The following is a 21,186-nucleotide window of genomic DNA, read 5'->3' as shown; positions in this document are numbered from 1 at the left end:
GGTGTTAGATGGGTGGAGCTTTCCAGAGAATTTAATCATTTCACCATCTGTACTTTAGAATGATAGATGGGTACCTGTGGGTACAACCCCACAAAACAACACAATTTTAACAAAATCCTAAAGGTTGTAAACAATGGAAGCACTAGTTGGTTACAGGGACTATTCTGACCAATGAGTACTTTTATTTTTAACCATTTAAGTACATTTTTATAACACTTACGTTTTATCATTAATATGTTGAATACAGGACTTGGAATATTTTTACACTGTATACTTTTACTTAAATAAAGCATCTAAAAACTTAACGATCTGGATAAAAGTGATTAGTTACAATGTGTTGATTTCCAGGGACCCTCATCTCTTAAAGGACAAAAGAATTCAAACCATGCCAAGAAAAATCTGATCCACAGTGCAGAGTTATCAGAGACCAAAACTGGGTCAAGCATGTGCTTATCATGTAGAGATAAATGCCCTTTCCACTTAAGTCAATGCTCCTGTTCAATTAAGTTACAAGGATTGCTCAGCTTTAATCAGTTGAGCAACTAAAGCTCCTGGGGTCAAGTAATGATCTCCCTTTTAAAGTCACCTTAGACTTTTATTCTTGCCATCTTGATAGAAAGTCCTGATCAAAGCTAGCTCAGCATTTTTATACATCCTGGTTAATTTCTTATTGTATAGAAGCATCTGCGTTTGTTATTTTTCCCCTAACGTTTATTCAGGTTTATCACGTTTTTCACTTATCAGATTGACAGGCTACATGAACAATGCATCAAGTAAATCAAGGTGACATACTTCAGTAAGTGAAAAAAATGGATTATGCAGTACGGGAGCAAAGTAACAGTGGAAAAAGATATTTTGCCTGGACAAAGCACCAGCATGACAAACAAAAGACTGACTCCCATGGAAATGTCCAGCAGCTATTTACAAAGCTTCTGGATGACAATCAGCAGGAAGTTGCTCTCTGCAGAAACATAAAAAAAGAGAAGACGGAGGGTACAAATGTAATAAACACAGCCTCTTCTCGGTTACAACCGTAACCTTAAATGGTTGTTTCAGTGGTCAACATAAGTCAGCAACACTGATGTAGTTTCTACATACTCACCGAGTCCAACCATGATCTCATGTTTCTTTGAACGGACACGGACGAAAGTGAGGTCATTCTGAGGGTCAATATCTCTCACTGCGCTCCTGGCCATCATTGTGAGGTTGCGAAGAAGTCCTCCATATTGAACCGCAGTGGCGTTATCTAACGTTGTTCTAATGGGAATACCTAAAAAGATAAAACATGTACACCCTTTATAGTCAGACATTTAAAATCATGTATTGAAAATTGGAGATTAATGCTTTTTGGCTTACCCTCTGCACTGACTATTATTGTTCCAATCACATCTTTATGGGCTTCGATCCTCTTCAGTGTTTCCTCAACTTTGGCCTGCAGAATGAGATTTAAAAAGATATTTAATAAAATTAGGAAATATTTGGTATAACGTGCTAATGTAACAGTAGTTAATAAAGAAAGTTCAATTTGATTTCAGTCACGTTGGCAAGGTGCCAGTAAGTTTTCATTGCTAAAATTGACATAATTTCAGTGTTTTCGGTTATCTAACGTTAATATAAACATTAAAAGTGTATTATCGCTGACATAAGAACATATAGATTGATAAAAATGCTCCCAACACAAAACACAGACAACTTACGCGCTCAGTTCCTGCCATTTTTCAGTAATCGGCTGTGAAACAACTGTCTTTTCTCCGCGTCCCCCTGTTGCCAAGAGAAACGGAAGACACGTCAGACGCAACCGGAAGTAAAGTAAATCGGTCGTTGTGTTGAGGTGAGCTGTAAGATGTTTGATTTTATTGCAAAAATGACGGCGATGGCAGGGGAAAATGTGGTCGTTCACCCAAAAGAGTTGCCCGGCGCAGTTGATAATGTTAACGGTTCAGTAAATTTAATATCTGTGGTGAGTCTTTATAAAGGTGGGAAGTGAAAATGTCCAGAAGCGTAGTGTTGCTGCTAAGCTAAAGTTAGCCCTGAAAAGTTGGCTCATTGAATCAGTCTAGTGAGTCACCTAGCCAGTGTTAGGAAACATCATATGCTAAACTGTGAGTTAGCGTTTAGCCTACCTCTGATAAAACTATGCTAAACAACAAAGTTATTTCTTGTCCATTTGACATTTCAGTCGATGATGGCAATCAGAAACGAGGAAGACATATATGTTGAAGTCCTTTCTTTTGCTGCTGCTTAATTGATTTTACCTTTTCTGCCAACTAAATACCAACGCCTCCAACCTTCTTGTTCCCCAGGTTGTAATGCGGGCTACAACGTTTTAAAGGTTGCTGCTCTAAATGAGGCAAATTTATCATAAAAGTCAAAAAGTGTTGTGAGTGTGTCACAAACAGATCCTGTCAATTCTGTAATTCCTTGCCTGTGTTTCTTTACAGAGCCGTTGAAAGAGGGTGACAGAAGACTCCACGTGGTTCCTGGTGTGGATCATGACTACTTTGAGAAAATGTGTGACTATATGTTTCGTTTGAATTGCTGCTGGTAAGAATAAAAACTATACATAAAATGAAGGATGTTAGGACAGTTGCATTTAAAAAATGTCATGTGATGATGTTAGCAAATGTCAGTTTTTGGCTCACAACATTATAAAGTTGTTAGTTGCTCAGATGGTTTATTACAGAGCCTGTGCCCCTGGAAAGGCCACAAAATGTTGAGAAAACTTCAAAAGAATAAAAGTTGTGATATTTTTTAAAAGGCCTTTGATAGCGGTTTACACAAGTTCTTAATTATTGGCATCACTTGAGTGAAACTATGGTGCCTTTGGACATTTTGCCAAACTTAACAATTATTTTCACCCATCTGATGGCATTTCCTTATGGCAATATTGTTCAAAAATAGTAAAATTACTTTCTCAATCAAGCTAAAAAGCCTGATTATTAATTGGTCACGTTTCAGGACTGTCAAAACCTATAAACGATTTATTGTCACCTGATGCTCATATCTCTAATGGGTTGTGGATGACATAAACAGCAGAATGACATTAGCCCTCAGTGGATATCAAAAAAGTGCATATTCTCTGTCTTTTGATGAGAATTATTTTTTCTTCAAGCAAAACAAGTGGCCCAAATTCATCATTTATACCCCTTTCCTTTTGAATATTAACTTTTTGAAACCTGAGCAAACTGATTTGATTTTTTTTTTTTTTTTCAAAAACATCGGGCAAAGGCAATGGGCAACTTAACAGGACATGGCCCAAAATTAGCAACAAAAAACCCCAAGAAAAATGTTATAAAAAATGATTAAATAAGCAATAAAAAAGTAAAGAAAATACAAAAACAAAAGAGAACTCACTTTAAAAGTGCTGAAAGTGGAAAAAAAACCCAACTTAATTTAATTTATATTTTTTTTTCTGTAACAATTTCAAACATAAAATTATTATGAATACAGTTTTCTGGACATTTTCACTATTATTTTGAAAGTTAAAAAACATACAAACTAATTTTTAAGTAATTTTCTTGCCACCTTTTACTAATTTCTTGCCAAAGGGGCCATTGCCTTTTTCACCTGTGTTTTTGAAACAAGTTTGCTCAGGCTTCAAAGGGTCAAATAGCTTGTGAAAGGAACTTGAATGCATCGCAAGAAAACTGATGATGATCCAGATTTCAAAGGGTTAAAATCCCAGGAACCACTTCCTTTAAGTGCAGGCTACCAGAGCAATCCCCACAAATCACCTGACCTTTCTGCGTCACCTGTTCAGTCTCCTCTTCGAACTTGTTGTGAAATCCTGCTGATTTGTTTCAGTCGGCTGTCATGTTATGTATTATTTAGGTTCTGTAATTGTAATCAATTATTAATGGACATAAATTGCAGTACATTCTGATGGAAAATTACATTAAAATATTTTAAAAATGTTTAAGGATCATTGTTATTTACCCAAGGAGTTTTTTCTTTTTGATATTTTAGATAGTAATGTTAACTGTAAAATAAGAAGACTTTGTATATCAGTATGTATTTTCTTTACTGTCATATTGACATAGTTTCCAACTGGCCTGTTTAACAGCATAATAGATTTCCTGTAATTAAGTTCAATTTGTAACATTACAGTGTGGGAGGTGGTTGTTATGTTATGGATTATTTCATTGAGGCTGTGTCCGTTGGAGTTCTGCCGTATCAATTTAATTGACATGGTATGCCAGCTTCTATGATGAGCCATCAAAGAGTTATTTAGCTTTGCAGTGGTTTAACTTTTTTGCATCACTGTATGGGTTGTTCCTGCGTTAGACCCATGTGAAAACAACAAGTTCAGTGAGAGAGGGAGAAGCTGCTCTGTGTTTGTTTCTTTCTTGTCAAACTTTTTTTCCTCAGACAAAGTTCAACTCTAAAGAGTTTTATATCGTATTAATGTGCATGACATTTCCGCCTTATCAGGGTTGAAAGCTAGCACCAGCCAAATGTAGGTAAAATATGCAAGTGGCTTCTAAATTTGCTGAAATCACCAGCCAAAAAAAAAACAAAACCCAACAGTAATCTATTGAGTGTGTGGTAGATTTTGGATTCCACCAGCCACAGTGGCAGGTGGACAACAAACTTAATTTCCAACCCTTTCCCTTATCCTCATATTTCCCCGTCTGTCCATATCCTCCTTATCAGATAAGTTCTTCACTGGAAAATAATGTAAGGCTAAAATGTAAATAATAATAACAAATACATATTATTATAACTAATAACATCACTTTCTCTATCATAAAAATCATGCCATATCCACATGGGGTAATGATGTTAAAATAATTGTATAAGGGAGGCTGCAGTGGAATTTTTCTTGAGAATTGATTTAAAGAGGCTTCCCTGAACCTGATAAAACTCACATAAAATGTTAGTTTGAATTTTGTTTTGTCTCTTTTTCTCTGACTTTCAGCCATACAAATACTTTCCCCGTGGCTTTGGAGGAAATGCATTTTTTTTCTATCTCAGAAATATTTCCCTCAGGCAACATTTTACATTTGAGGAAGTCACGGAAAAAAACATGCTTTTATTCCAAGCATACTTGACTACTGAAATGTCTGGTTCTTAAGACAACAACAAGCTTCAGATGATCCAAAATGCAGTAGCACGCCAACTTACCATAAACTAAACATTCAGGTTTTATTGGCTTCCTATTCATTTCAGAAAACATTTGAAGATTTTGCTTCTGTCCTTCTTGACTGACTCCTTACTGTTTTTCACATTACCTCCAGATCCCTAAAATCCTCTACCTCTGGTCCCCTAAATGTCCCCCAGAGTAGACCTAAGAAGTACGGTGATGCTGCACCTTGTGTCAGTGGCCCTCATCTCTGCAAAAGCCTTGACAGCTTAAAAAAAAACAAAAAAACTTAAACGTTAAAATCTTTTTAGGCTTGGGTTTACATAGCTTTTATTTTATTAACTGCTATCAAACCTAATTTTTATTATCTCTGTGTGTGTCTTATTTACTTTATCTTATTGTCTTTTTTTCCCCTCTTTTTACAATTTTTATAATCATTATTTAATAGCCCCACCCTGTCATCAAAGTGTTTTATACGATTTCCTTGTTCTTTTGTCAGTTCACCCAGTATGTGTTGGCCAAGTGCCTTCAAACAGAACTGATAATACACAAATAATGAACAGGGGAACTGCCAATGCTCTGCTTGGTGACGCACACACATATTAACCACAATAACAGGAATGCAATGTAAACATACCCCTCCCTCCTATGACAGGTTTATAATATTTGAGATGTGGCAAGATGTTATGCATAAGTTATGTAAGGTGAGTAGATAAAGGTAAGGTTAAGGTTATTATATATGTCCTTTTAGATTTTGTTTAAAGTAAAAGACAAGGTTTCCTTCCTGTCAAACATTTTACCATCAACACAGTTACAGACAGACATTACACACGGCTGTTACTGTCCATGTGCAAAAGAACAATGCATCAGTCAAGACAATGGTTTTGTCAAACTGACTTCCCCCTGAGACATATATGCTCACATGGACGTCAATATACTTTAAAAGTTAGATTTAAAAATTGCCGTGTGTGTATTATAATACTTAAAGAAATCTTCTCGTCTGAGGTATTCATTCAGTTTTCCTCTCCTCAGCTGTGTGACAGGTGCTCTCTGTGACTGCCAAAATAGAGAAACAGTGCATGATTTCATTTTCAAGTGATGTTAACTCAAACTTAAAACTTGTCTTTGGACTGTTTCTAAATTCCCCTTTGAAGCGTTTCTTCTGGTCTTTCCTGTTGGTGTACTTTTTGGCAAACAGAAGGCATTTTACGGTCTTGTGATGACAGACATGCATATTTTGCTCATCAGTTTCAGAGAGCACTGGCGTGTGTTGATAGCCACACCAAACCATTCCCAGCATTCTCTCATGATCGACATCAGACATGTTTACTGTCAGGAACCATTTCCTTGTTTTTGCAATCATCTGTGGGTAAAAGAGACTTACCAGAAAGACAGACAGGCATTTTGCATTGTCTTTTACATTTCATTCTGTTTTAGGAAAGCAATGAAAAAAAAAGACTTTTAAAATGCAAACTGGACAATAATAATAATAATAATAATAATAATAGATAAACGCCATGTAAGACTGCAAGGCAATGATGATTGATCTTTACAAATTATGTTTGTAGATTTTATTTAATTTATTAAACAAAATAACTTAATGATGCATTCACAAGGAAAAATCTATTATTATTTATAACAACATGGCATTGCAATCTTTTTTAACATAGCAACACAGTGACATGTATGTTCCACTCAGTATCATGACATGTAATTTGGGACATTGATATCTTGGACTTTTATGCATGCACTGTACTGTAATTTGTTCTTTTTCACCATCAGTTTTTTTCTTGCGTTAACTTAATTATTTCTTTCTTATATTTTTAATAGTATATATGTATATTTTGATTGGGCTTAACTGGAAATTGAAATTTAACTGCAGCTTTGAGAGTGCTTCTTTACACTTGCCTTTATGTGATTCCCCTATTACCTGACTTGCACATGAGGACCACTGATTTGCCACAGCTTACACTTTTATTTTGTCATAACAAAGCAACAAAAATGCTTAGATACATATTAAATACATAGATACTGAGTAAAAAGAGTAAAATGAAGAAATATACTTTTAGGAGTATAAAATAGGAATGTAAAATATTACTCGTAACATTATACCACTATATATATATATATATATATATATATATATATAAAGCAGGAAGTTTTCGTTTCGTTTCGTTTTAAAATAATAGTGAGACATCGTACAAGAATGCTGCAAAAGGTCATTCCAGAAGAACCAGTTGAATCAATGTTGTGGAAACTCCCACATTTGGGAGGACATTGTGTACTCGTGTGTTCAGGGAATGTCACATGTCACATCTCTTTAATCAAAAGAAGGTTTTCAAGTAAATTATTATGATTCTTATTTGCTCTTTGATTCCTGACTTGACAAACATTCAATTTGATTATACTGGATGTATCTAAACGACTCAACACGAGGGACTGAGACCTAGAAAAAAGTGCATGTTTTGGTTTTTTTTGGGGGTTTTTTTTTTACTCTTTTTAACAGAAATATTATAATTATAAGAAGCCTTTACAGGGGACATTTTGACAGTTCAACCTTTGAACTTGTTTATGAATGACTTAGAATGCATTTGAGAAAAAAAATGTATTAGATTTAGTCTAGTCAGCTCCCACATCACTGGGTCAGACTTTTCTCCTTCTTGTGCAGATATGTCCAGAAATTATTGGATAATCAGATACTTTTATGCCGATACATAGAAATTTATTGGAGTAAAAGTATAAATTTATTTAGGAAATGGAGTAAAAAATATTTTCAAAAATCTAGTACTGCACGGGACATTTTGGCATTTCAACCTTTGAATTTGTTTATAAATGACTTTGAATGCTTTGGAGGAAAAACAGCTTACTAGTAGATCTGTCTTCTCTCTGACACACCCATGGGTTCAGGTCCAGGATAGGGAGTTACATATTTGAAGTTTATCCGATAATGCGTATAAGCAGAACTGTGGTAAGCAAAAGACCAACCTTAACTCTGGTGTCTTTACATTTTGTTTGTTTGTATTTATGAAAGTATATTTCTAATGAATTCCGACATATACGTCGGCATCCAGAAAAATGTTCATGAAACACCTTAAGGTCCCTGTAGTAGCTGTTTTCATATCACGTAATGTTTATCTGCAGAGTTTGCCCTTTGAAATGACTTCTTGTCCATAATGTCCTTAAGGTCATTACAGGTCCAGACATCATGGACAAGAAATTCTTGTGTCTAAAACCAGCCGCTGGCGACTTGACAAGTTAAGTCACAGGTGACACCATCAGCCGGCTTGAGTCGAGCTGAGACAGGCCAGTTCACACTGCTGCGACTTTCTCTGCAACAGTCTAAAATGGTTTCCTCTTATTGCAAATCACTGGTCTGAGCTGGGCTTAAAGGCACTCAGAAAAAAGTCAGATTTGAACATTTATATTTTTCTGATGAATGAGTAAACTCTGTCATGATTCTTTTAGTCCACTACTTATATTTTTTGTTTGTTTTTGTTTTGTTTTTGGTTTTTTTTTACAATTAATAGCTCTGATTTTAGATCAATCTATAGCTTGTCTCTTTACTGACCCTCAGCAAATTCAACTCAGGATAAGCAACTCAACACACACACACACAAAAACCAATAACACATAACAGCTGGAGATCATCTCACAGCTCACACACTGCCTTTTTAAGCATTCCACTCCTCCATAGTTTTTTTTTTAAAATTCTTTTATTTCTTTTTTTACAGTTGATGATTATATATTATAAATTGTTGTTAATGTAATTGTTAAACTTAAATTACTCATATAGCAGATCTACTATACACACACATATACACAATTTGAGTTGAGATGAGGTATGATGGGTGTTTCAAATTTGGAAATCATTCATGGAACAACAAATGAATGGCACAGTAGGTTTAAATGTAAAAAAAAGTGGCACACCAGTTAACATTATAGTTTTTGGTTTGACTTAATTATTTTTCTTTTGCACACCAACTGCCTCAAAATGCTACACTCATTATCTCCTTTCTATGACTTCAAAAATGAATATGGTGGAATCATCACAATCACAGTCGGATCGTGTAACAGCTGCTAACAGTCCTTTCTGATCCAAACAGCTGAACAGCGTATGAGATATGTAGTGCTAAAGGAAAAAGCTGTGTGACAGCAAGGTAAAGCCGTGGAAATATTCTAAATATTACGTCCACTGAGACTGAAAATGCGTTGTTTCTGTAGGCCTTTTTAAAAGTGGCGAAAATACGTTTTGATATCAATCCCTGTTGTGTGCACGCCCGACTGCAGGCTGGGAGCGCGGCAACCACGTACGTAACACACTGACTATTTACATAAGTATCTCATACAGCCCCAGTTTAAAAATACCTCTGATTTCATTCAGTGTCTTTAATTGCACTTTAGCAACACGTCAAATGTCATGCCAATAGAATCTACTGAATTGAGTTGAACTGATGAAGCTCCAGAACAGCTGGTTCTTGGGGTGAGAATTTCTTGCTCAATACATTTTAAGTGTTAAGTTTCGTGCAAACTATGCTATGTTATGCGATCAAAATGATCCTCTCTTCCTGGATCAGTTTCAAACTTTTGTTTTTCTAAATAATGTTTTGTTTTTTTTTCACGTAGGAATGTTAGGGTGTGTATGGGGGTGTGTGTGATGGGGGAGGGAGGGAGGGAGGGATGGAGGTCATTTAGTCTTTTAATACCAGCAACACAGTGTCACCTCATCATTTGTTCAGGACTCGAGCTGGTTTCAGAAGATCTAGACTGCAGGTGAGTTTGAATATCTGTATCATAAAGTTGTAACTATGTGGGACATGGCTCCCTCTAAAATAGACCAACTTTCGTTAGCATTTTACTGTGGCTATGGGCACTGATTATTCAAATTCTGATTTTTTAAAATTTATTATTAATTTACTGGCTTTTGGTCATCTGCAAATGCCAGACTGGATTAATGTCTTAAGAAATGTGTATAGCTGTTGATAATGATATGAAGATGAAGATGATGATGAAGATGATGATGATGATGATGATGATGATGATGATAATGATGATTGATGAACTGGTTTCTGGTTCCAGTCCTGTCCCTGGACGCCTTCACACACCAGAATGTTTTCCTTCCTGTTCCTTGCTGTGCTCTGCACCAGCTGCCTAGCCGGTAAGACTTCCATCTGATGAGTCCTGTAATACTAATTTTATACTTTTTTTTTTTTTTTTTTTTTTTACAAATTTCTACCATCTAATAAGACCTTTGTACATAAATTGTTGACTCAAGTTGAGTCAAGAAGCCGTAGCTTCCTCTTATCCATTATATAATAACTTTGTTGTACCTCTCCAGCTCCCAGTTCGCACTACTCCTTCTCACCTCCTGTTGGACCTGGTAGTGGCACTGCCTTCTCCACTAAAGCAGACGAACGGATCACCGGGATCAGGATCTGGGAGTCTCCAAACTCTTACATCAAAGGGTCAGTCTGTCCTCCATGTCCACACGTTTGAAAACAGCCACCCTTTACGCCCAGTGTGTTTTCTATGCATTTGCTATATTGTCTGACCTGCTTGTTCTTGCACATACAATACATTATGATTGCACATAATGTTTTCCCATCCATTATTCTTTTAATAAGTGCCATCACATCTCTCTTGTTAACTGCATTGTTGGTATTCAGCAATGTTTTTTCTCTCTCCTGTGTGTGTCCTTGCAGTTTGCAGGTGCGTAATGGCTACATATGGTCAGAGGTTATAGGTCGCACATGGGGCGACAAGCAGGAGCTGATTCTTTATCCAGGCGAGAAAATTATTCAGGTCAGCTATTTCTTGATACTAAGGATGTTTTGTTGTGTTTGTGTGTTTTTCAAACTTTTCTGTTTTATTTTTAAGACAATGTTATGTAGTATACAGTATATTGACAATTATAAAATAACAATAATAATATTGATAATAGTGTATTTTATTATACAGATCCAGGATACTATAGTAGAAGTAGCACATTTTCTCTTTAAATAAGTAATGTACTCTAATTTATATTATACTATATTAATTGATCATTATTAAAAAATTAATAATTTGATCTCTCATAAAGGACTAACCACATGTACCCAGTGTATTAATATGCTGAAATTGTCATGTTACAGGTCTCTGGCAAATACCAGACCTCCTACACCGCCTACATCTATCAGCTGGTCCTCAAGACTGACCATGGGCGATCTCTGTCAGCTGGCCAGCCCTCACATGTAATTACCTTCAACCTTTTGTTTTTGGTACAATTACTATTACTCATGGTCACATATTAATTGTTGATGCTTTGTTACAGAACTCCTTCAACATGTATGCCGACTACCCCGGCTCTGAGCTATTTTATGCTGAGTGGTCGCTACAATTCTGCAGGGCTCAAATCTGTGGGAGCTCACTGGAAACTCTGGCAGGAACCGAGCAACAGCAACAACACTCTGTATTGAAAACAAGCTGATTAATAACCAGTTACTGTTTCATAATCATAAACTAGAATGATCAATCTATATTTTTCGATTAAGGAAGCATTTAGACTCTTTGCACTGTTATATGAATACCTCTGCCAAATCTCGTCTTGGTTAATGAACAACAACAAAAAAAGAAAGTATTAATGGTGACGGTTAAAGATGAACTCAGTTTGTCACCCTGTGTGGTGCACTTAAACACACAGGATCTACTTTATATACAAGGCAATCTTTTTTCATCTATTAAATGAAGGGGCTTTTATTTAAAGTATTTTGTCACTCTGCAGTTGTGAAGGAAAGAAAGCAATGATTTATTGAACATGTATTTTGAGTAATGCTGTCTTTAAAGTTAGCATGAGATTATACAGATTACTTTGTGATTTTTATATCTGTATATTTTTATTGGTTGGAGAAATGTGTACTTTGAGCCATATTGAATTCAGTTGCAATATATTCCTGTATTTTATGAAAGGTACTTTTTCCCTCTTGTAACTTCCTCCTGTGTGGCTGTTTTTTAAAATTAATTTTAAAAAATACATGAATAAATGAAAGCAACTTGGTGTGTGTAATTAAGAAATACATTTAAGGAAAGCATTTTTTAAAAGGCAAGATCTGGTCCTCTATCACACAAAGTATATACCCAACACCAGGAACAAAATTCACATGAATTAAAAAAGTTACTGAATGCAGGATCACAGACAGCTTACTGCTCATTCTGAGAACTACTTTTTTTTGTAATTGCACAATTCAACTCCGATATCAGTTTTATTTGACAGAGTCCACAAAAATTTGTTGTGAACAAAAGTGTCTCTCTCTGCCTTAGTGTCTTCCTGCAAAACACAAGTCATGTAGCAAAGGTACTCTATCATGGTCATATATTTACAGTCTCTGCACAAATTTCTGTGTGACTGAAGCCATGTTGTGCGAAAGCTCTGAACATTAACAGCAACTGCTAGTTGACTATTTTCCTTCTTCTGTGGTTTTCCAGGCACAGTAGCTCACGTAACTGCTTCCTGCATAGCACAGTGTGGTCAGAAATGCAAAGAACTGACAAGCGACATTGACTTTGACATTTATTTTAAAACTAGGCTAATTTAACTTTGATGTAATAAGGTAATAAATGATGAGACACAGATAAAAGAGAGATAGAATTTACAAAATGGTTTAGGTTGGACAAGTTCAAATTTCCCATAAATGTCGTGCAAACTATGCTACTGAATTCAATTATGTAATCAAAATGATGCTCTCTTCCTGGATCAGTTTCAAACTTTTGGAATGAGACGCCTGCTATTATTTAGCTGTCAAAGGCTGTCAAGTAGGAATGTTAGGGTGTGTATGGGGGTGTGTGTGATGGGGGGGAGGGAGGGAGGGAGGGAGGGATGTATAAGTCTTTTAATGCCAGCAACACAGTGTCACCTCATCATTTGTTCAGGACTCGAGCTGGTTTCAGAAGATCTAGACTGCAGGTGAGTTTGAATATCTGTATCCTAAAGTTGTAACTATGTGGGACATGGCTCCCTCTAAAATAGACCAACTTTCGTTAGCATTTTACTGTGGCTATGGGCACTGATTATTCAAATTCTGATTTTTTTAAATTTATTATTAATTTACTGGCTTTTGGTCATCTGCAAATGCCAGACTGGATTAATGTCTTAAGAAATGTGTATAGCCATTGATAATAATATGAAGGTGAAGATGATGATGATGATGATGATGATGATGATGATGATAATGATGATTGATGAACTGGTTTCTGGTTCCAGTCCTGTCCCTGGACGCCTTCACACACCAGAATGTTTTCCTTCCTGTTCCTTGCTGTGCTCTGCACCAGCTGCCTAGCCGGTAAGACTTCCATCTGATGAGTCCTGTAATACTAATTTTATACTTTTTTTTTTTTTTTTTTTTTACAAACATCTACCATCTAATAAGACCTTTGTACATAAATTGTTGAGTCAAGAAGCCATAGCTTCCTCTTATCCATTACATAATAACTTTGTTGTACCTCTCCAGCTCCCAGTTCGTACTACTCCTTCTCACCTCCTGTTGGACCTGGTAGTGGCACTGCCTTCTCCACTAAAGCAGACGAACGGCTCACTGGGATCAGGATCTGGGAGTCTACAAACTCTTACATCACAGGGTCAGTCTGTCCTCCTTGTCCAAATGTTTGGAATTTATTAGAAAATGAATACAGGGGGAGGGTTATTGATATTTTTGTTTTAGCTGAAGGGATGATGGTCTGAATTTTTTGGAGAAAAGTGTAGTTGGATCAAATATATATTTTTTCAATTCCAGATTTATATTTTATCTCAGCCTGCCCTTGAGCTATTAAAAATCCTGTAACCAGTGCATTTAGTCACTGAAGATGGCAGTAACTGTTCAGTTAATAGCGCTTTTGTTCAAAAACAGGGTAGCTGGAACATAAATACACTATGCTATGTTTGCAGTGTTATCTCATGTGCAATTTTGGGGATACTGTGAAACGGGATTATTAACAGTTTACAATACTACACCAGTTTGAATTCTTTGTACATCTTAAATTGCTGCTTTGAAACAATAATGCTAAAACAGAGATATTAGTGGGGAGGGTGTTGCAGTTTTTAAGGGGAGGGCTCATTGAAAGTTTTAATGAAGCTGGGAAGGGACTTGTGTTTTTTTTTTTTTTTTTAGTGAACCATAAGAAATCAGCCGCCCTTTACGCCCAGTGTGTTTTCTATGCATTTGCTATATTGTCTGACCTGCTTGTTCTTGCACATACAATACATTATGACTGCACATAATGTTTTCCCATCCATTATTCTTTTAATAAGTGCCATCACATCTTCTTGTTAACTGCATTATTGGTGTTCAGCAGTGTTTTTTCTCTCTCCTGTGTGTGTCCTTGCAGTTTGCAGGTGCGCAATGGCTACATATGGTCGGAGGTTATAGGTCGCAAATGGGGCGACAAGCAGGAGCTGATTCTTTATCCAGGCGAGAAAATTATTCAGGTCAGCTATTTCATTGACACTAAGGATGTTTTTTTGTGTTTTCGTATGTGTGTGTGTTTGTGTGTTTTTCAAACTTTTCTGTTTTATTTTTAAGACAATGTTATGTAATATACAGTATATTGACATTTATAAAATAACAATAATAATATTGATAATAGTGTATTTTATTATACAGATCCAGGATACTATAGTAGAAGTAGCACATTTTCTCTTTAAATAAGTAATGTACTCTAATTTATATTATACTATATTAATTGATCATTATTAAAAAATTAATAATTTGATCTCTCATAAAGGACTAACCACATGTACCCAGTGTATTAATATGCTGAAATTGTCATGTTACAGGTCTCTGGCAAATACCAGACCTCCTACATCTATCAGCTGGTCCTCAAGACTGACCATGGGCGATCTCTGTCAGCTGGCCAGCCCTCACATGTAATTACCTTCAACCTTTTGTTTTTGGTACGATTACTATTACTCATGGTCACATATTAATTGTTGATGCTTTGTTACAGAACTCCTTCAACATGTATGCCGACTACCCCGGCTCTGAGCTATTTATGCTGAGTGGTCGCTACAATTCTGCAGGGCTCAAATCTGTGGGAGCTCACTGGAAACTCTGGCAGGAACTGAGCAACAGCAACAACACTCTGTATTGAAAACAAGCTGATTAATAACCAGTTACTGTTTCATAATCATAAACTAGAATGATCAATCTATATTTTTCGATTAAGGAAGCATTTAGACTCTTTGCACTGTTATATGAATACCTCTGCCAAATCTCGTCTTGGTTAATGAACAACAACAAAAAAAGAAAGTATTAATGGTGACGGTTAAAGATGAACTCAGTTTGTCACCCTGTGTGGTGCACTTAAACACACAGGATCTACTTTATATACAAGGCAATCTTTTTTCATCTATTAAATGAAGGGGCTTTTATTTAAAGTATTTTGTCACTCTGCAGTTGTGAAGGAAAGAAAGCAATGATTTATTGAACATGTATTTTGAGTAATGCTGTCTTTAAAGTTAGCATGAGATTATACAGATTACTTTGTGATTTTTATATCTGTATATTTTTATTGGTTGGAGAAATGTGTACTTTGAGCCATATTGAATTCAGTTGCAATATATTCCTGTATTTTATGAAAGGTACTTTTCCCTCTTGTAACTTCCTCCTGTGTGGCTGTTTTTTAAAATTAATTTTAAAAAATACATGAATAAATGAAAGCAACTTGGTTGTGTGTAATTAAGAAATACATTTAAGGAAAGCATTTTTTAAAAGGCAAGATCTGGTCCTCTATCACACAAAGTATATACCCAACACCAGGAACAAAATTCATGTGAATTAAAAAAGTTACTGAATGCAGGATCACAGACAGCTTACTGCTCATTCTGAGAACTACTTTTTTTTGTAATTGCACAATTCAACTCCGATATCAGTTTTATTTGACAGAGTCCACAAAAATTTGTTGTGAACAAAAGTGTCTCCCTCTGCCTTAGTGTCTTCCTGCAAAACACAAGTCATGTAGCAAAGGTACTCTATCATGGTCATATTTACAGTCTCTGCACAAATTTCTGTGTGACTGAAGCCATGTTGTGCTCTGAAGTCAGCTCTCCATCACACACGCTCCTCAGAGAAAGCTCTGAACATTGTTGCCTTCAAACAGCAACGACTAGTTGACTATTTTCCTTCTTCTGTGGTTTTCCAGGCACAGTAGCTCAGGTAACTGCTTCCTGCATAGCACAGTGTGGTTAGAAACGCAAAGAACTGACAAGCGTGGAAGGTAGAGAGAAAATGAGAAACCGAAGGAGCATGGGAAAAAAGAGAGGGACGGTATTTCAAGAGCATTATTCACTATAAACTCAAAATCTCAGTGCACTGATAAAATTTCAGTGTCCACCTTAGTTACTTAATCTGTCACATCTGGCATCTTGGGTAGTATGTGCAGGGGCATAGCACCAGATTCTGGGGCCCATATAGAAGCAATAATTGAATAATAATTGAGTGAAATGGAAGTCATTTGTCAATGACCTATGCTCATTGGAGAAGCAAAGGGCTTAAGTAAGTCAAGTCAAGTCATATAGAAGCAGTCTCTGTGGGCCCCTGCCCTTCATATCTTGATTCATGTTATGTCACTTTCAAAAACCTTTTATTTTAGCATAATCAGTCACTCACTTGGCTCTTGCTGTGTCTCAGTTTAGGGGCGGACTAAACTATTTTCCTCTTTTAAGGGACTGCAGAGAGCTTCTACTATTTTTTATACAGTTCAGTCTTTCAACTGATTTATTCAGCCAATTTTAATTTACTTATGGTACAATGTCCTATGAATAAAAATGTGCAAACAAAACCAAACTTTTCTTTCCAGGCTTTTTGAGGACCCCCCTCCTACTGGGGCCCTGAGCAATCAGTCCCCTCTGCTACGATGCCCCTGACTATGTGTAAAACTTTTCCATTTATGGTTGCTCTGCTCTCTTCATTACAGTAATTCATTTCATTGGTGTCATTTACTTTCAACACCAATGCACTGAAATGCACAGAAAATGTGCCACAAATCTAGACATTGCTTTTTTCCCTGCTCTACCCATAAATACAGTGTCAGCCATGATATGACCTCATCTATATGATACATATTCTTTGTCAATATTATTATAGCCTACAATAACATATTTATATTATCATATTTATTAATTCCATTATGTCAGTCCCACAGTAATCACTGGCATCATAGCACAATACATGACAGTGATTTGAGCGAGTTCAACACTATGATGTCTACATATTTCAAACTTGGAGAAAAGTGCACTGATCCCTTGGTATCAGCAGGGACTTGATGTATCAGAATGAAAATCCGGACATAAACAGTTGGACATTATAGTTTCTGTAAAGGATGTTTTGAAATACTCCCCATGCTGCCAATAATACAGTTCTGGTGGAAAAAAAAAACTAGATACTGATTCAATTGCTAAAAAAATGTCTTAAAACTACCTAAAGGAGGATTCCATTAATTTTACAGACAAAGTGAGTTTTACTTCTCACAAGGAGTACTAGTGTCTAAAAATCTGTGAATCGGCTTTGAAAGCCCAGTGTATTTGTACATATTTGTAGAATTAGGGCTCATGATTCACCAAAACAATAGCGAGGACGGGACTTTGGCATCCAGACTAGACAGTATTTTGCACAGTGCACAGTCACTTGTTTGAACAATTCCTACACTATATTGCACACGTGGTTATTTTATATTCCTTTATTTATTTTCAAAAACTCATGGAGCGTCAGTTGTTTTTCTGACAACAGGCTGCTCTTTTCTTTTTCTGTATAATGTGGACATACAAACTGTTGTGATATTTTTGACATACATGCATACGTAAAATAGGAAAACCTGTCTTTTTGGATGAACTTTTCTCTCAACCATGGGCAGATTATGAGACAACGGGCCGCAGGGTACAGATATGCAAAGAACCTCTAGCAGCAAGACAGTTATGCATCTCTTTCTAGTCGTTATGCAAATTGTTGTGGTTTTGTGGCTCTTAATAGACATTTTTTTGTTTCCTTGCATTTGTTTTGTGTCTCTTTGCAGTTTCTTTGCATCTCTTTTTGTGATCATTTTGAGTCTCAGCAGTCGTTAAGTGTTGCAGTAATTTGAATGACAGTTTGCAGGGGAAGGCCAGGGGCCCCCTGCCACTTTTTGGACCCTTTGCCCAGCAGGCCCTTTCAGTAATCCATCCAAGCTCTAAAAAAATCTGAAGTGCTCTTACTGCAGATGCTGCCCAGCAGTTGTAGTTGTGTCGCCCTCTAATGGCCTGGTTGACTGAGAGAGCATCTGCTACAGCTGTCACAAGATACAGAGCTGCAGCACAACAGTTCACACACAGCGACTAGAAGAAAGAAAGACACAAGCAGTGAAAAAGATGAATAGACAAGCAGGGAAACCAAGTTTAATGCAAAGCCAAAATGAGTGAACCAAACTACTGTGTGTGTGTGTGTGTGTGTGTGGTGTGTGTGTGTGTGTGTGTGTGTGTGTGTGTGTGTGTGTGTGTGTTACCAGTGTAGTCCAGGGAACCTGTGGTATCTTGTGGTGGGCTCCAGTGAGGTAAATTATAAACAGGCAGACGGTCAGGACCCAGCACAGTATGGCAACAAACATCACCCAGCAGAGAGCCGACAAATGAAAATACTCTGTACCCCCGACCAGAATCCACACCAGCATACCACACACCTGTAGTAGAGGAGAGGAGACCATATCATATTATCATCAGAGTGAAAGAAGAAAATAAAAGATAAAAAGAAGTGAAAGATAAAACTAGAAATGAGAGTGATAACAAACAAGGTTTGACACAGTTTTGTTGGTGTGTTTTTCCACTGACGGCAGCACTTTATTATATCTATCCACACTGAATGAAGAAAATATTTGGTACAGTTGTCCTTTGTTTGAAATTCTGACAGAATACATTCAGGAGCTTTAAACCCTCATTGATTCCACCATATACATGCTTGAAGTCACAAAAAGGAGATTATAAGTGTAGCATTTTGAGGCAGTTGATGTGCAAATAGAAAAATAATTAAGTCAAACTAAAAATCATAATGTTAACTGTTGTGTCACTTTTGTACATAAAAACCTACTGTGCCATTCATTTGTTGTTCCATAAATAATTTCCAAATTTTAAACACCCATCATACCTCATCTCCTCTCAAACTGTGGTGAGTAACTGAATCTTTTTCCTCCCAGCTCTATGCCAATCTCACCCTTCCTGTCCTGCAACAAAAGACTGCTGCTGGATGTTTCAATATCACAGGAAGAAAACATTTTTTTGGTGTGAATCATGACCTCAAAGAGGATTGGTTTTTCTTAAAGTAAAATCTCCTATTGGTTATCAATATAACATCAAAATCTAGTATTTATGATTCAAAGTTATGCTCATTATTTATACAATCACACAAATATGATTTTCAATCTAAAACAGCTTAAGAGTCTTTGTACAGTTAGATTCTACTTTTTTTGTAAGTTGTTGCACTTGTTTGCAATCAGATACTCAAACCGTGGCCTGCCCAGCCTCTGCATGGCAGCCAGCCAGACTGTATTTACAGAAAGCCTGTCTTGACTTTTTCCCTCTGCTAAATCGGAAAGGAAGAGACACAATGAGGGAGAGGAAGGAGGAATAATTGGTTTGCTTGGTGTGTTTTTGGTTAACTTCCTATTTTCCTAGAGAAGTAATTGTTAGTTTTTCTTGGGTTTTTTTGTAACTCCATTAAATACAGTCTACTGAACACAAAAAAAAAAAAAACAATTTACTCTCATAGATTTCAGATCCTTTGGGTAAAAGAAAGTTTCCAATTTCTGACTCTTTTCTAACACAAAACCTGCCTTCATATGTGCACAAGTTGTCCCTAAGCGTGTATGTTTGTGTGTGTGTGTGTGTGTGTGTGTGTGTGTGTGTTTCTGAATCACCTGGAGAGAGGAGTTCTCATCACTAACACATATTTTTCTTCTCTTTTAATGTCTCTCAGAAATATTAAAATCATTACCAATTCCTGAAAATGATTGATGCATTCAGACGCCTCTCACAAACGATTTCACCCTTTGAAACCTAAGCAAATTGGATTGATTTCTTTCAAAAGCATGGAGAAAAAATGCAATGACCAACTACAGAAATGTCCCACAAATTAAAAGAAATGAACAGGAAACCAGGGAAAAATGTCCAGAAAAATAAATTTATAATCATTCTAATTATATATTTAAAGTTATGTTAAAGAAAAAGAAATGAACATTTTTTTTTTCTCCACTTTTGGGGGGGAAACATCAACTTTTAAACTTTTTTTGTGCTTGTTTTTAGGTAATTTTCTTAAAACTTTTTATGTTATGTCATTATGTCCTATTATTTTTTGGCCATGAGTTGTCAAATTGGTCGCTGCCTTCTGCCCATATTTTAAAGAAATTAAAACAAGTTGTTCAAGTTTCAAAGGTTGACTGTATCCAATAGTAGCTTCCTGTAATCAGCTTTGTTTAAACATTTGTACTGATTTAGTCTTCAAACACACAGCTTTAGATCCATATTCACACTTACTATCTCAGCCAGGAGGAGTATTCCTTTGGCAGTTGTGGTGAAGTGCTGGTCAAAGGCCAAGGTGGAGGTTGAGATGTTGCACTCTGGTACTGAGGGACTCCTGGGGGCCGACACCACAGCCGCTCTCTCCATGGTGCACTGATGAAGACAGTCTGTGTGCTCTCAGACAAGTTGTCGCTGTTGCAGAGGAAGTTGTGTTCCTGTCCAAGAATCCAAGGACAACCCTCCATGAAGGATTTAATTATACATACTGCATATCCGCTCACATATTAAATACAACTGCGTGAGCTGCTGGGTATTTGAAAGGTTATCAAATTAACACCTTAGAGCCGCTTTAGTATAAAATAAGATTTAGTTATCTTCAGCATACTGCTCTGTCACTGCTCTTTTTTTAAAAACTGTTTTTATTTTGTTGTGTGGTGATGTATATAAATGCTAGTCATATATGTTTGAAGTGGTGCAGAGGTGACAATGAATAGGAGGGAAATTTAGATGACAGTCCTCTCAGAGGGATTCACAGTTAAAGGCAAGAAATAGAGACCTGTGTGAAACCACACCGATAATAACAGTTCTTCTGCTGATG

The 21,186-nt window shown here is 36.4% G+C and overlaps 4 protein-coding genes across 5 annotated transcripts; 2 read left to right on the top strand and 2 right to left on the bottom strand.

The window, feature by feature from the left end:
* Window positions 1–306: 306 nt before the first annotated feature.
* On the bottom strand, window positions 307–1,792 carry LOC121945912 (dynein light chain roadblock-type 2-like). The gene is made up of 4 exons (XM_042490281.1): window positions 1,698–1,792; window positions 1,357–1,432; window positions 1,103–1,270; window positions 307–961 (listed from the first exon to the last, which is right to left on the bottom strand). Exons 1-4 carry the CDS (start codon window positions 1,713–1,715, stop codon window positions 918–920), a joined length of 306 nt encoding a protein of 101 aa, XP_042346215.1. The 5' UTR covers window positions 1,716–1,792; the 3' UTR covers window positions 307–917.
* A 7,961-nt stretch (window positions 1,793–9,753) lies between these two features.
* On the top strand, window positions 9,754–12,112 carry LOC121945981 (zymogen granule membrane protein 16-like). Its single transcript, XM_042490370.1, is given in 7 exon segments — window positions 9,754–9,853; window positions 10,160–10,238; window positions 10,419–10,545; window positions 10,783–10,882; window positions 11,212–11,310; window positions 11,391–11,432; window positions 11,434–12,112. Coding segments are annotated over 6 exon segments (519 nt in total). The 5' UTR covers window positions 9,754–9,853; window positions 10,160–10,189; the 3' UTR covers window positions 11,536–12,112.
* Window positions 12,113–12,899: 787 nt separating this feature from the next.
* On the top strand, window positions 12,900–15,775 carry LOC121945124 (zymogen granule membrane protein 16-like). The gene is made up of 6 exons (XM_042489150.1): window positions 12,900–13,019; window positions 13,317–13,395; window positions 13,564–13,690; window positions 14,438–14,537; window positions 14,886–14,975; window positions 15,056–15,775. Exons 1-6 carry the CDS (start codon window positions 12,933–12,935, stop codon window positions 15,197–15,199), a joined length of 627 nt encoding a protein of 208 aa, XP_042345084.1. The 5' UTR covers window positions 12,900–12,932; the 3' UTR covers window positions 15,200–15,775.
* A 118-nt stretch (window positions 15,776–15,893) lies between these two features.
* On the bottom strand, window positions 15,894–20,735 carry cmtm8b (CKLF-like MARVEL transmembrane domain containing 8b). Of its 2 annotated transcripts, XM_042489149.1 has the most exons (4): window positions 20,604–20,735; window positions 18,584–18,757; window positions 18,297–18,416; window positions 15,894–16,308 (listed from the first exon to the last, which is right to left on the bottom strand). In XM_042489149.1, the coding sequence occupies exons 1-4, from the start codon at window positions 20,733–20,735 to the stop codon at window positions 16,222–16,224; spliced, it is 513 nt and encodes a 170-aa protein (XP_042345083.1). In that variant the 3' UTR covers window positions 15,894–16,221. The 2 variants fall into 2 exon arrangements, with proteins under 2 accessions (XP_042345083.1, XP_042345082.1); XM_042489148.1 differs by lacking the exon at window positions 15,894–16,308 and having other exon boundaries at window positions 17,570–18,416.
* Between the last annotated feature and the right edge of the window lie 451 nt (window positions 20,736–21,186).

This window comes from Plectropomus leopardus, chromosome 7 (assembly GCF_008729295.1).
Source record: "Plectropomus leopardus isolate mb chromosome 7, YSFRI_Pleo_2.0, whole genome shotgun sequence".
Lineage (NCBI taxonomy): Eukaryota > Metazoa > Chordata > Actinopteri > Perciformes > Serranidae > Plectropomus > Plectropomus leopardus.
This window is presented reverse-complemented; position numbering and strand designations above follow the sequence as displayed.

Coding starts and splice junctions, on each gene's coding strand:
- LOC121945124 (XM_042489150.1), top strand. CDS start 12,933: ATGTATAAGTCTTTTAATGCCAGCAACACAGTGTCACCTCATCATTTG. Junction 13,020..13,316: donor TCAGAAGATCTAGACTGCAG/GTGAGTTTGAAT, acceptor TTCTGGTTCCAG/TCCTGTCCCTGGACGCCTTC. Junction 13,396..13,563: donor CTGCACCAGCTGCCTAGCCG/GTAAGACTTCCA, acceptor GTACCTCTCCAG/CTCCCAGTTCGTACTACTCC.
- LOC121945912 (XM_042490281.1), bottom strand. Junction 1,271..1,356: donor AATAATAGTCAGTGCAGAGG/GTAAGCCAAAAA, acceptor TTATCTTTTTAG/GTATTCCCATTAGAACAACG. Junction 962..1,102: donor TGAGATCATGGTTGGACTCG/GTGAGTATGTAG, acceptor ATGTTTCTGCAG/AGAGCAACTTCCTGCTGATT.
- cmtm8b (XM_042489148.1), bottom strand. CDS start 20,735: ATGGAGAGAGCGGCTGTGGTGTCGGCCCCCAGGAGTCCCTCAGTACCA. Junction 18,758..20,603: donor TACTCCTCCTGGCTGAGATA/GTAAGTGTGAAT, acceptor CCTCTACTACAG/GTGTGTGGTATGCTGGTGTG. Junction 18,417..18,583: donor AGGTTCCCTGGACTACACTG/GTAACACACACA, acceptor TCTTTCTTCTAG/TCGCTGTGTGTGAACTGTTG.